The 14,333-nt window shown below is 36.7% G+C and overlaps 1 protein-coding gene across 1 annotated transcript in view; it reads left to right on the forward strand.

Moving 5' to 3' along the window:
* Positions 1-14,333, forward strand: part of LOC129762952 (vitellogenin-2) — a 140,654-nt gene that overhangs the window by 125,073 nt on the left and 1,248 nt on the right. The window contains exon 7 of the mRNA XM_055761585.1: positions 12,733-13,131. Within this exon, the coding sequence (XP_055617560.1) occupies positions 12,733-13,131 (399 nt within the window). The remainder of the gene's footprint in view (positions 1-12,732; positions 13,132-14,333) is intronic.

Genomic DNA, 14,333 nt, shown 5'->3' on the forward strand with positions numbered 1-14,333 from the left:
TATTAACTCAAATTCCGAACACTTCATTTTTAAAAACTAAATTTACTGAACTTTTTGTTTTAACGTTTGCATAAACAAATGGACAAAAAATGCCGATTTTTCATGGGTTTACCTTCGAACTACCCATGCAGCATCAATCATAGTAACCAATGAGTCAGCAGAAAAAAACATAACAACTCTATCAGTCGAACTCTAACCGTGATGGCGAAAACAGTGAAGCTACTCCGTTCAAAAGTGTGCGTGTTCAAAGAACAGTACCCCGCCGCGTCGAAAACGGACATCGTGAGGCACTTTTTGGACGCCGGATACGCCCGTTCCGGCATCTACAACATCTTGGCAATATTGGACAACAATCAGAGCATCGAAAGAACGCTCGGTTCCGGACGGTCGACGACCCTGAGCCACAAGAAGCTCCAAAGAATGCTGAAGAGGAAGATCGAGGAAAAAGTGGCTACATCGCTGCGTGCGCTTGGCCGGGAGATCGGTGCATCCGGTCAAACAGTGAAAAAATACCTGGCGAACATGTACGTACATGTCAGGAAGCGAAAGTCCCGTCCAACCGTCTCAGAACTGCAGGCAATGACCCAGCGGCAGCGGCTGAATAAGATGGTCAAGTCGATTTTCCAGGCGAATCGCGACTTGACGGTGATGATGGACGACGAGACCTATCTCACCCTGGATGGCAACGACGGGCAGGGCACTTCGTGTTTCACTTCCCCCATGAAGAAAGTGAGCTCCGAAGTGAAGTTTATTTCACACACTAAGTTTCCCATGAAGATGCTGCTGTGGTTGACGATCAGCGAGAAGGGGATGTCAAAGCCGCTCTTCTTTAGCTCCGGCTGTGAACGGGGAAATTTATAGTATGAAGTGCCTGCCGGAAGTTGCGGTGTTCTGGCCGGATCTGACGTCGGCCCACTACTTGAAGCGTTCGTTAGAGGAGATGGAGCGGCTGAATGTCGTTGTGATACCTAAGTCGGCGAACCCGCCCAATGTCCCCCAGCTGCGTCCCATCGAGAATTTCTGGACAACCTGAAGCGTAAGATCAACTCTAACAATTTTGTCGCGAAAACTGAGAAGGAATTGATAGATAAAACAAAGAAAGAACTCAAGAACATGCCTACACACATGTTTTCGTAAGGCATGGCGAATGTTCCGGTTAACTGCCGAAAGACCGCTCACAAGCGCGTATTTATCATACTCAATTATCTGTCTTAGATTTTTTATCATCATTTGAAAAAAGTCTATTTTTTCAATGCAAACGTTAATACCTATAAATGTTGATATAGGAAAGAGTATATCCTAAAGAATATCGAGGTTTCTTTATACGGTTATTTATAACTTTAATGTTTAGTACATTTAGTTTTCAAAAAGTGTTCGAAATTTGAGTTAAAGCGGTACAAATGATACGCTATGTCAAATATTTCAGTCGTTTCTTTTCCATGATCGATGTTTGACATTGTTAGCCACTGTTGATGATTGAAGAATGACAAACAAAACAGTTTTTGTACCAAAGTTAAACCAAACATCTGTCAACAAAGTGTAATATATTCCACCTCCGCACAAACAGTGTACAGTCACCCTTACACTTCGTTACTCCAGTCGAGATAAATGTTCTTTGATGAATGGGAGAATGGATTAGATCAATTCATTTCGAACACTTTCGAGGAATACTATATAGAATACTATCCTATATGTGTATATCGACAAAAATAATTTAAGGGACAGAGTGCGAAGTTTTTTATTTTGTTTTTTCAAATATTTTGTGGACTAACACAATTTTTTGCTAACCAGCTCAATAATAAATCCAATTAATCTTACCAACCAGCTTTCATTCGGTTCCTTCAACTTTCCTGTAGGACCTTTCCGTACAGAGATATTTCAGTTCGAATGAAAAATTGCCCATCTTTGATGATGAATAATTCAATAAGTAATGACCGCATCGCATATCGAAAGGCAGTTTTGAAAACTCCATTAAATTCTGTACAAAGCTAATTTAATGCTTTGATGATAAAAACTATTTAAATTTTTCGCATCGATTTAAAAAAAATGTCAAGAACAAGTGTTTTGCAGTGCTTAAGAAAATCATCTGTAATTTTGCAAACATAGCAGTAAGTTCAAATGCTTGCAAGCAAATTTTTACCACTAGTGTATACTCAAAACACCTGTGAACGTTTCATATTGATACGTTCAGCCGTTTTTTTAGTCGATTTTTCAAATTTTGGAGATAATTAGAGGAGCATTTTATCGCAAATTGTACCAGAAGTACAAAATGCTTCGCGACTCTCAGAATGAACGATTCGCATCTTTCGTTTTATTTTTTTTTAATTTTCGTTTATATGTACAGAGACTCGCCTCTAATTCGACTGATTCGACCATTTTATTGTAAAATTTGTTGCCATTCTAAAGGTAGCCCCATAATGACTCTCTTATAAAAGTCTTGGCCCTCTTTTTCACAACCCCATCAAAATGGGTATCAAATGAAAAGGCTTGACTAGTAGAATACAGTTATTCATGAAAAATCCAAGTCCAAGATGGCCGCAGTTCCCAAATAAACAATTACTTTTTAAGGGTTCCATTCAGCTTGCCCTGTTTGTATGTATGTTTGAGTGTTTGTAGGGTTGTCCCACATTAATAAAATTTGATCAGAAACCACTGATTGATCTGAATTTGGAACATACCTTTAATCCTTTGCGGATGTATTAAATTTGGGTATGGGTGTCGTACTGGTCGAAATTATTTTTCTTTGAAAAAGCAGGGGTACATGCAAGATTTTGAAAAATAAACATTTTTTTTTGTGAACTATATGTATATGTATTAGCTTAACGATGTATTTTAATTTGATATTTTTATATAAAAATTAAATTTTATGTATATAAAAATATATATAAAATATAAAAATTAATCTTCCGAAACAGTTTTCAAGAGTAAATCATATGAAGTATAAACAATGAATAATTTTATTTTTATTACTCGTAAATATGAGACACTTTTGCGATTGATGCAATAAATGTGTAATTAATGCCAGCGTTAATGTGTATCCGAAACGATCAGCACTTTTAACAAAGTTTTGTTTTTACATGAGATTATACAGATGACATAAGACTCTTATGCAAACAATTATTCTGCTCTTTTAAAACAACTACTTCTGAACCAGAAGTTACGCAAATAATGATTTCTGCGTATCTTAAATGATCAGAACTTTTCACTTTGTATAAACAAATATTTTGTCGCTTGGGACACTTTTGTGATTATTCGAATAATATGAGACATTTATGCAAACAGTAGCTCTAATACTTATCAACAATCTTTTCCATCACACCAAAGTGTTACAATGGCTAAATTCTGCTATTGTGAATGCATTCCTATGCATTCAACGCACTGTGCGTTGTCTTGTGTGGGTGACTACTTTGTTTGATACTGCGTACCGTTATCTATTACTCATAAGAGCACCGCATTGATATGTAAAACCAGACATCAAGCTACGTTTAGGAAAAGCATAAACTGTTACTTGGTGGAGTAAAAATAAGATTAGCATGGTTTCTTGCTGTGGTGGACGAGAGCAGACAAACGGCCACAAAGAGTTAATTCTACTGCCATTATAAAACTGCGCACTCCATGATCTTGAAAAATTCAATTTGGCCGCCGATAGAAAATATCTGAATGGCTTGACTTTGAGAATACACTACATTATGAACAACATAAATTCAAAAAGGTCGCCGCCACAAAAGGGTCGACTATGTATTTTTTGCAATCCCCTCAATATTTGTATAAAATGAATTGATATGACTCATAGAATACAGTACATCATCAAAATATTCCGAAGAAAGTTAGGTAAGAAATAAAAATGAAAAAAAAGTTGCATGGTTTTATTGAAGAAAAGTATACTGATGATATAAATAATTTACTAAAAACGAAAAAATAAAATAGGTAAAAAAAACTTTTTAAGTTAAACGGTTTAATGTACTAACAGCTAGAAAATAATTAGGCAAGTAGCAGGTAGTAGTTATCACATCCGTTCCTACATTTGTCTAGGGCAATGATGAGACTAAAATACAATTGTGGGGTATATGATGAAACAACTAACTGTGGATAATAGAAATCTAACGTTTATTTCTCACTTAATTTTCATGATTTTTTTTTTCCCAAAATATATTTTTTATTAAGGCACATGTGGCGTTAGCCTGACGGGGCCGGGAGTCCAATATTTTGACAAATTTTGTCTTACAACTATGTTAGTAATATGTAACCGATTACTCGCGGTTGGCTCGAGGTTAGTTTTCATTTCATTTCATTTTTCATGATGTACTGTATTATATTAGTCAAATCATTTCATTTGATACCGATATTGAGGGGACTGCAAAAAATACATAGTCGACCATTTAGTGGCGGCGACCTTTCCGAATTCAAGCTGTTTATTATGTTTTGTGTTCTCCAAGTCAAGTCATTCGGCCATTTTTAACTGTGGCCAAATTGATTTTTTCAAGATCTGGAACACGCAGTTTTATAATGACAGTAGAATTAAAGGTGTCCTTCAAATTTCAGATCAATCAGTCAACAGGAACGGGGTCAATTTTCTATTAATGTGGCACAACCCTACAAACATTCAAACATACATACAAACAGGTCAAGTTGAATGAAACTATTTAAAAAGTAATTAATTATTAGGCGACTGCGGCCATCTTGGATTTTGATTTTTCATGATCTGCTCTATTCTACTAGTCGAGCATTTTCATTTGATACCCATATTGATGAAGTTTTGAAACAAAGTATATATGGCGCCATTTTGTGGCGGCCGCCATCTTGGATTTTAGAGATCATGGAATACGCATTTTTATAATGACACCAGAGATAAAGATGTGTTTCAAATTTCAGATCAAACGGTTAACAGGAAAGGGGTTGAATTTCTATTATTGTGATACAGACTACAGACAAAGTTACAAAGTCACAAACATACAAACGGGTCAAGCCGGATAAAACCGTTTAATAGATTAGAGCAAATCATAATTATATTACGTTTACCGAGAGAAATTTGTTTTTTTTATGATTCGATTATCCGGAGTGAAAAAAAATCAATACTTCGGATGATCGAGTCTGACCTGTAATAGATTTTAACAATCTTCTCTTGATTCCAATTTATTATCACTATAGAAGTTTTGCAATGCGAGAAAAAGGTGGTAATCCCTTGGATCCAGGTCCGGACTATATTGTGGATGCATTAAACATCCCAATCCCGGAGTTGTGTGGCCTTGCGTTATCCTGATGGAACACAAGACCTCTTCCATTGGCCAATTCTGAATGTTTCTAGATCAACATGTCAAAAGGGTCTATCTTCTTTGATCGATTCTCTTCATCTATATTCTTTTTCATTAATAACTCAGCAGTAATAGGATTTCCCGATGTGTTCGACGATAAGGAGTGTGAAAGGGGACCTCGTTTGTCAAATTACATGGCAAAACTGGAGCAACATCTGTCTGAAAGGCCATGGTTATCGAAAGAGAAAGTCGGTGAAGAGAATCGATCAAAAAAGATAGACCCTTTTGACTTGTAGATCTAGGTTTCTGGTCAATCATTTGACGGCGGAATGGTGTCGACATCTGGATACAGATGCCAACTATTCTCTATCAGATTAATCAGTCCAAAGGCAGTTTTAAATTGCTGACATTTGTATGATTTTTTTTTCTTGGCGTTGTTTACATACTAGAAGTACGTTGTTCTGACCCTAATTTAAACGATTTTTAATGAATTTTCCGATACTCTGACCAAAACTTACCATTATGATATAAAATTATTTTTGGACACAATTTTTGAATGATATTTTTTCACTACTTGCAAGCAGAAATGATTTTCATTTACTTAGAGTACTAATTTGATTTGGAAAAAATAATTTTCATCCATAATTTTTGTTTTGAAGGTGTGTTCATTTTTTTGCAAACCCATATTGTCATGCCTACTCCCCCATTTCGTAATACGAAGCTCAATGCCGTCAACGCGGAAATATTGGTGTGAATTGTCATCTTTACAACGAGCCTAAACTTGAAACAGTATGATCGATATTACGCGAGATATTGATCATTAAAGCCAGCTGCCGAGAAAATTATGGATTACTTTTTAGTAACCTAATACTTAGTAACACTGACAAGGGCCGATGAATGAATGAATACACTGAATGAGTGATTCACAAAGCAATAAAAAACCAGTTTGAGCAGATGGTCAAATTACTTAATGAACATCCAAGTAGTTTTTTCATTACCTTTTAGGCAAATTGCATCTCCAGCGCTCCCAGAAACACATTTTTCAAAAGAAACAATCCACAAATTATGGTATGCAGCACCTTTTGCAGAACGACAACAGAAAATCCGAACCGAATCAGTTGTGTTGTGGTGGCGGTGATAGAAACCGTAGCGGAATAAATTTTCACCCTAAGTTTTCAACAGAAAACACACCGCTGGATAACAGATTCTCCATATCCTTCAAGAAATGTGCCGCACTTTGACACAAATTCTAACTTGAAAATCATGCGGTAACACTTTTGATTAGTCGGAAAAGGCTACTAATAAGTCATTCACGATTCATCAGTCTTCCAACTAGCGACTAGACAGCAGGGGCAGCGAGCCTTCCAAATGGCCTTTCTCAAGGCCAAGAATTTAGCTTAGTTTTCCGAATCCCCAGACTCCTTTCGCACATCTTTCGTGTGCCGAATTCCCTTTTTCCAATAGTCGAACATTTTCCAATAGTATGTGTTCATTCAATTTAGTTTTTCATAAATCAATTGTAGATAGCTCGAGAAGCAAAGCCGCACATTAAGCGCATATTAGTTCATCATAAGAAAATGCAGAAGTTGCATAAGAAACGCATAAGATGTATCTAAAGAAATCTAAAAGAACTAAAAATTTCTAACCTGAAATCTAAGAAAACTAAATGTTTTGGATATTCATATGTTTCGGAACATCCAGTGTGAAACCGTAATTTTTGATCGAAAGTCATTTGACGTAGCTTGTAAATGCTGCTTTAAATTTAGTGCTTCCCTGATAATTTTCAAGTTGAACTTCGAGAAATCCGTTTCAAATTGCCCCGGTGTACCTTAGATGATTCGCGACGGGTTATGCAGTAACAGCTTAGGATGAACAAAACCCGGGGAGCTTATCCACTTTGACGGAATAGGGCTTCATTTACTAGTCTAGCGTTAAAAAAATTTTGATTTTCAGGCAGAATGAATTGAAATTATGAATGAAAATTAACTTTTCCGTACCAAATTAGTATTGTATTTAAATGAAAAACACTTTTTTTGTAGGTGATGAAAGAATTTTGTATGAAAATTGTTTTTGAAAACGATTTATATTATAATAAAAAGATTCAGTAACAATGTCGGAAATGTGTAGACAAATGGTTAAATAAAAGTCAGAAATAAGTGTTTCAAGTAATTAAATAACATGATGTGAAAAATTTCATTCAAATTTTAACATTTTAAAACAACGAAACTCCAAAGTCTGAATGCTAAAGACATCCTACATTGCACATCTCGCAACAGAATATCGCAATACATTGATATTTATTTATTTAGCCACTTCTTCTTTCCTCTATTTTTGAAAACTAAAATAATTCGTTACTCTTTCTTGAGGTACTAGAAACAGGTCTCATTCAGATATATTCTATCAAAAACGGTTTCACTTTTGACGTAGAACTACGTCTTTCATTGAGGGTGCCAAATCAGCCAATAGGTTACGTTTTTATGAAATAAAGTTAACGTTAATAACCATTTTTGCCGCGAACGGATTTTGGCGATTTACATACCAAACGAAACGAAAATTCCCTAAGATTTGTTTGATATGCTATACATTACAATCCCATAGTCTGTATTAGGTTTAAATTGATGAAAATTGGAAACATTCCCATTTCCTCATACATTTGTGTGCTTTCCCGAACAGAGCTGTCAATAACGAGCAACGAAGGGGAAACCGTAGGGTGTAAAGTCTCCGTGAACAAAGGAAAAGAAGAAGAACGAAGGGGAATATTTGCATAGAGTATAAACGGTTGATCTCGGTGAGGCAAACTTGGTAGAGGCGAATGAACTGAAAAGTTTAAAGCCTCTTTAAAACAAAGAATTGAATTGAATTGAATTGAGGGCAAACCTTCATTCTTCGTGAGGAAATCGACTGAACAACATCGTTGCTGGGCGAGCTGGATGGCGAGGGATCCAATGACTTTCTCAAGGCAATGGGGTTGGAGGAGTAATATGATGGATAAGTGAAGAAGTTTTAAGTCTCTCTAATTCATCAAGCAAGGAAGGAAGGCAAACTTTCAGTCTCGTGTATTCAAAGCAATGAATATCGCTTGTTTTTCCTCGTTTTACGTCATCATATTTCTTCGTTCGGATTTGGATTGAGCTGTGGACGCGACCAAATTACTCACTCGCTGATGTCTCTGGCATTGCAATCATTGCATTAGGGTTCTGAACTACACAATTGTGTGGGTAATCCAGCTAGGCTATCGTCAGCTCACCAAGAAAATAAATGTTCTGGAATTTTGTCAGTGATTTGATTTCGCATAACGGTAGGAAAACTCTATCCACAAAGGATGACAGCTAAGCTAATCTAGACTGGCAATATCAACAGAAAGGGCTTCTGTTGAGAAGAGCGCAAAACGGAGATAAGTGTGTGTATTTTTAGTTGCTTCGAATTATTTGGGGAATACCAAGTTATTCAATAAGTTATAAAAAGTTATTAATTTATTTCATTTATTTATTTGACTGACACGCGAAGTCGCAAAACTGCTTTCAACTATCTTGATCATATTGATGATCTAATCTTGATCATATTGATGCAATGCTACTCCTTTCGAAGTTTTTGTTTCGTTTATTAAGTCACCAAGAAAGTAAATATCGTTCTGGAATTTTGTATGTGATTTGGTTTCGCTTGCCAGTAGCTAAACTTTATCCACTAAGGATGACAGCTGCGGTTATCTCGAGCGTGTATTGTTCTGCGAGCACAAGCATGAAACATCAAACTATTATCGTCAAATGATTCTACAATAAAAAAAACATTTCAGGGCAACCAAACTGGTAGAATGGTTATTTCAAAACTTTCGTAGCATTACAGAATAATATCCGCAGCTATAAACAAGCGATTTGAATTAAACTACAGCGTAGTTCTACGTCAACAACGCGGTCGTGTCTTGAACACAACCTCCTATATTTTTTTGTTAACAAAATTACTTAAAAATAATTACAAAATATTGGATAAACATCCACAGGCATCCATGGTTTTCATTGGAATATTCTTTCCTGTAAGATTAACCTGATATAAATTGCACGATAACTTATGAGTTGCATGTAAAAATAAAACAGAAAGTGGGTTATATCTATGGTATAACCGCAATGGTGACGTAGGACTATCGTTGATAAAGTGATCCTTTGTTTGATGTTGAATCTGAATCCATTCTGAATGAATGGATAAATGAATATTTGGGGGACTTCGAAAACGAGAGTGTTACGTTGGAGGTACAAGGTTTTATGCATCCAATATTGGATACGGAAATATACTACTGATGGGGAAGAATAATTTTCAGAAGCTATCCTGTTAATTGCGATTGATTGAAAAATCACAAAACCAAATGTATTTGGTCACACTGTTACATGGATAGAAAACATTCAAATAAACTCTGAATGTATTTTTAAATTCAGATTATTTTTAGTAACGATTAGATATTTCCACATTTTCCTCGATACTGGAAGCCCACCAGTGGTTAATGCTAATTTGATAACAACCTGTTAATAGCACTTGATTGAAACATATTTGGACACAGTATTACATGGATATAAAACATCAAAATAAACTCTTTCACATGAATGTATTTTTAAATTCCCAGAGCAACTGGCAGATTATTTTCAGTAACGATTAGATATTTCCACATTTTCCTCGATACTGGAAACCCAACAGTGGTTAATGCTAATTCGATAACCATCTGTTAATAGCACTCGATTGGAACATATTTGGTCACAGTGTTACATGGATAGAAAACATTAAAATAAACTCTTTCACATGAATGTATTTTTAAATTCCCAGAGGAACTGGCAGATTATTTTCCGGATCTTTCTCGATGCTGAATGGCATCCAAACGGAAAGAATTCCGCGCGTGTATGTGTGTGTGTGTGTGTGTAGCGGCTGCTTCGAGATCTTCCCGGGGAACCGTTTGTGGCATCACTCTCCTTCTGATGGATTCATTTCTGGCCTAAGGTGCACAAACAGGCTCTTGGTGACACCGTTCATCCGCGCTTTCATGATAAACGAAGAGCTTCACCACAACAGCGACAACATGCTCCAATCGCTGTTCAATTAGAACTGAGTGGATTTCCGAGCGGCGCTCGCTTATATACCGATTGGTGACAGGCTATTCACTGTTTTGAAAGCAATTTTAAGACTATTGAAACAAGTTTTTGGATCAAAAAGTAACAAGTATAGAACGCGTAGACATTTTATCTTTCGAATCAAGTGTTTATCATACCATTTCGTTCAATTGTTTAGGAGCTATTAACGCTCAAAATCTCGGTCTCCGGCGTAACGCTTTCGTTTTCGGAATTTTGATTTTACACCCCGGTATAGAAATGAAAGACGTAGTCCTACGTCAAAAAAAAATTCTACAAACGGTTCTAACATGATACATGATTGGCAACATTCCCTGTTTCTGACATCTAGCAAAGGATAAAAACAAAGCAAGTTTTACTCTGCAGCATAGGCTAGAAAGCTTCGAACATATCGACTTTCGTGCTTGGAAAGAACACTTTGCATTGACTTTCTGCTAGGGCGTTTGATGTTGATTTGTCCAGCCGAAAAGCTGATATTGATTTGTCCACTTTTTTGAATGCTCCAGTTCAGCGCACCTGTGTCAAATCAGGTATTCGAGTGTTTCAAAACATATGAATAAAATTGTCTTTTTCTTTATCCACAGTAGTTTTATAGGATATTTTTACGGATTCACATATTTTGAAGGTTTATAAAATCCACTTTCTATTGGTATCAACGCGCTTCTCATTTGAGCTAAATTTTAATCTACTATCAGATGATTATTTGGTACGTATTCAGACCTTCTCTGGATTATAACACTTACAAATATTGTAAACATCATGCTTGTGCACCAGATTTATATATCTAAATCATATAATTAATGCATCTCGATGACCTCAATTCTGTTCATGGTTTATCCGATGCACTGATGTTGGTTTGTCCACAAGCTTACTATGGCAGCTACTTGGCGAGCTGTAGTTTGTTTATGGTGTCCTTCGTGCGTAGCAGAAATAAAGTTTTTCTGTATTGAGTGTATTGAGTTCACCATTAAAATGCTCAAGAGAAGGCAATATTCTGAAGAAAGCCTAAATTATGTATGGATAAATATGCAGTAAAATCAAGCAATGAGAAATGCAACATCTACTTGAAAATTCGAATTTCCATACCATATTTACAAACCATAGTCATTTTTCGGACAAACCATAATCATAATTTCTCTTTGATGAAAATCTGTTAGAAACATAAAAATGAATTTGAACACCTTGTGGTATTATTAGCAGACACTTGAGACTTTCCAGCAAACCCAAACTCGTCTTGATTACATGTGATGTTCCCGAAGATTTGCATTTACCAGTTGCGTGAACACACCCACAATTGGACAAACCAACATCATTTACCCTACCATTTGAAGAAAACTGCTACATAATTGCATCGAATGCTTTGCGAAGCTGACGAAGATGACACTTCAACCCAATAACAAGTCACGGGTCATTTGAATTTGAGCTTGAGCTTGAGCTTGGGTAGACTGTACAGTTCGTAGTTGCTCTCCGTGATTGACCTGAACCAACCAAATTGCACAAAGAACACACAGAATGACGCTTGGGACTAGCAAATCATTCTCGTTGCAAGTCACGGGTCATTTGAATTTGACTCAAAAGTCCATCTCGATAAGATTGAAGGCCATGGAAAGGATTTGAAAGATCGGTTAATGGGTTTCATATGATCTAAACGAAAGACAAGAAAGACGAGACAAGAAATAAAAATCACATGCTATAACTTGCGAACAGCATAAAAATGAACTTATTTAACGAATCCCAAGCTTCAAAGATATTGTGCAAGTTCAGGGGAACCTCCAACACCGATGGCCAACCAAATCGTTATGAACATTGTTTAGTTGTATATATTATGAGCTTCTCAAACATGGCGAAACCAAAATCTCCTGGGCTGTCTTTCTCGGTGTGACAGTGCGTTGTCATCCAGGGAAATTACTTGATTTTGTATTCTCTGATCTTCCGGTAATTTTAGGAACAGAGCACGGTTCAATTCGATCAACTGTTTCCGTTCACATTTAACAGTCTCACCGGTTTTCGATGTTTTACAAATACTTCGTTTGATTTTCCAGATTCCTCATTTCTCACATCAAAAATCCCACTTTTTTTTCAAACTCACTCACCCAAAACGATTTGCCGGAAACATGCTTCGCCTTTGGTGTACACCAACATTCTATTCGAATCGGAAGTAGATTTGCTTAGTTTATAGCAAAAAATTAATGATGATCCAGATCGTAATTCATAGGCATCGAATCCACAATTTAAAAAAAAATGTAATTCCACAATTGAATAAAACCGAAAGTAATTACTTGTATTACTTTCAAGTAATACAAAGCATAGAAACTTAATGTATGTGTTCATTGAAGAATTATAATAACCACCCATTGACATTATTTTCCTAGATTTCTCAACAGACTCTCACTTCCTGCCGACACCGGGCAAATCTAACGTTGAAGAAGCGTCTGACGTACTGAGGCAAATTTTGAATCAGAAAGTTCCACGATCCGGGCACAAATATAACAGCTACCAACAACCAACGGGACCAGTAGATTACGAGCAGAAGAAGGTCATCTCCCAATACGATATCCCAAATGATCCCTATCCTCCACCATTCAAGCCACTCAAGGGCAACAATTTGTCACCGCTCTATGGTCTCCCCCATGGTCACATCGAGTCGGTAACTCACTCCCAATCGATTATTACCTCGTTTGCATCCCCGCTGAATGCAGTTCATGCTGATAGCGAACCCCATTACCCACCTGCCCACGATATCTACCGAACGATGGCCATCAAACTGTCCGGTAAGAAAGAGAAAAATTCCCAACCATCACACTCCAATAACCTCGATCCAAGATCAAAACACGCCCACAAATCATCCCTGATACAGTCGAGCGCTAATTCCTTATCCCCATATCTGTCCCCACCGAAACCGACCTCATTGACCGTTCAGAACGACCAATCGCACAACACGGACGACAAACTAGTTCATCAACAGCAATTAATCGATCTCGCCAGAAAGTTAGGACCCGGTATTCAAGTGGAAAAGTCGCTAGCCTTTGAAATCATTGATCCGGCGCAAATAATCAGCATTGGCCCTACTGGACAGGACTTGAGCAGACGTTCGGATGACAAGAAACGGGTTAAGAAAAGCGAAACAACCAGCAGCAGCAACAACCGTTCACAGAAAGATGACAAAACGACGAATATTCAAAAGACCTAGAGACAAGCCACGCTAAAAGCTAGCTAAATGTTATCCATGTTAGAACAAACTGTTAACGATACATGTAGCGCCTCTCACGTGCAGGTAAATTCGGTAAACATTTGTGTGACCAATTGACTAACTCACTGAACAGCACACCAATCACCCATCACGCAGTATAGATCCCATTGATTGGAGTTCAATCAATCTTTAGACTATCACATTAGTACACTTTGTAACTGCTGTAAAATATTTATTGATTGTTTGAATTGAAAAACTGTATTTTACCCTTGCTAGGAAGTTGCAAGCAGATTCGTGTATATAAATAATGGAGATAATTATCACAAAGCGCATTCAGATTGACAAAAAAATGTGAATATTGTACAGTAACGAGACAGAAGCATGAACATAACACTGCATGTTTTGATTGAACATCTTAAGCAACATTCCCAAATCAAAATCTATTAAAGTATTAAATATTTTACTTAAGACTACCCAAACAAATCAATAATCGCGATCTGAAGACCATATATGCTACTGTTTCTTTCTATTTAGTCCATCTTGAATTATATTTTTTAAGCGTTTCAATCTATCTAAGATCCCTTGAAATCTGTATAAAAATCCAACTTATGACTTCCGCGCGATGCGCGAATGGTAATTTATAATGATGGAACCAAATTCGGTAAGTATGGATGTGTGAGAATTGCGCAATTCTAGGATGTATATAACGTTTGGGTTTTTTACATAACTATCTAGTTCTAGTCACCTCGACCATTTTATATGGAGTCGAAACCGGTCGGCTCC

Source organism: Toxorhynchites rutilus, chromosome 1 (genome assembly GCF_029784135.1).
Source record: "Toxorhynchites rutilus septentrionalis strain SRP chromosome 1, ASM2978413v1, whole genome shotgun sequence".
NCBI classification, from domain to species: Eukaryota; Metazoa; Arthropoda; class Insecta; order Diptera; family Culicidae; genus Toxorhynchites; species Toxorhynchites rutilus.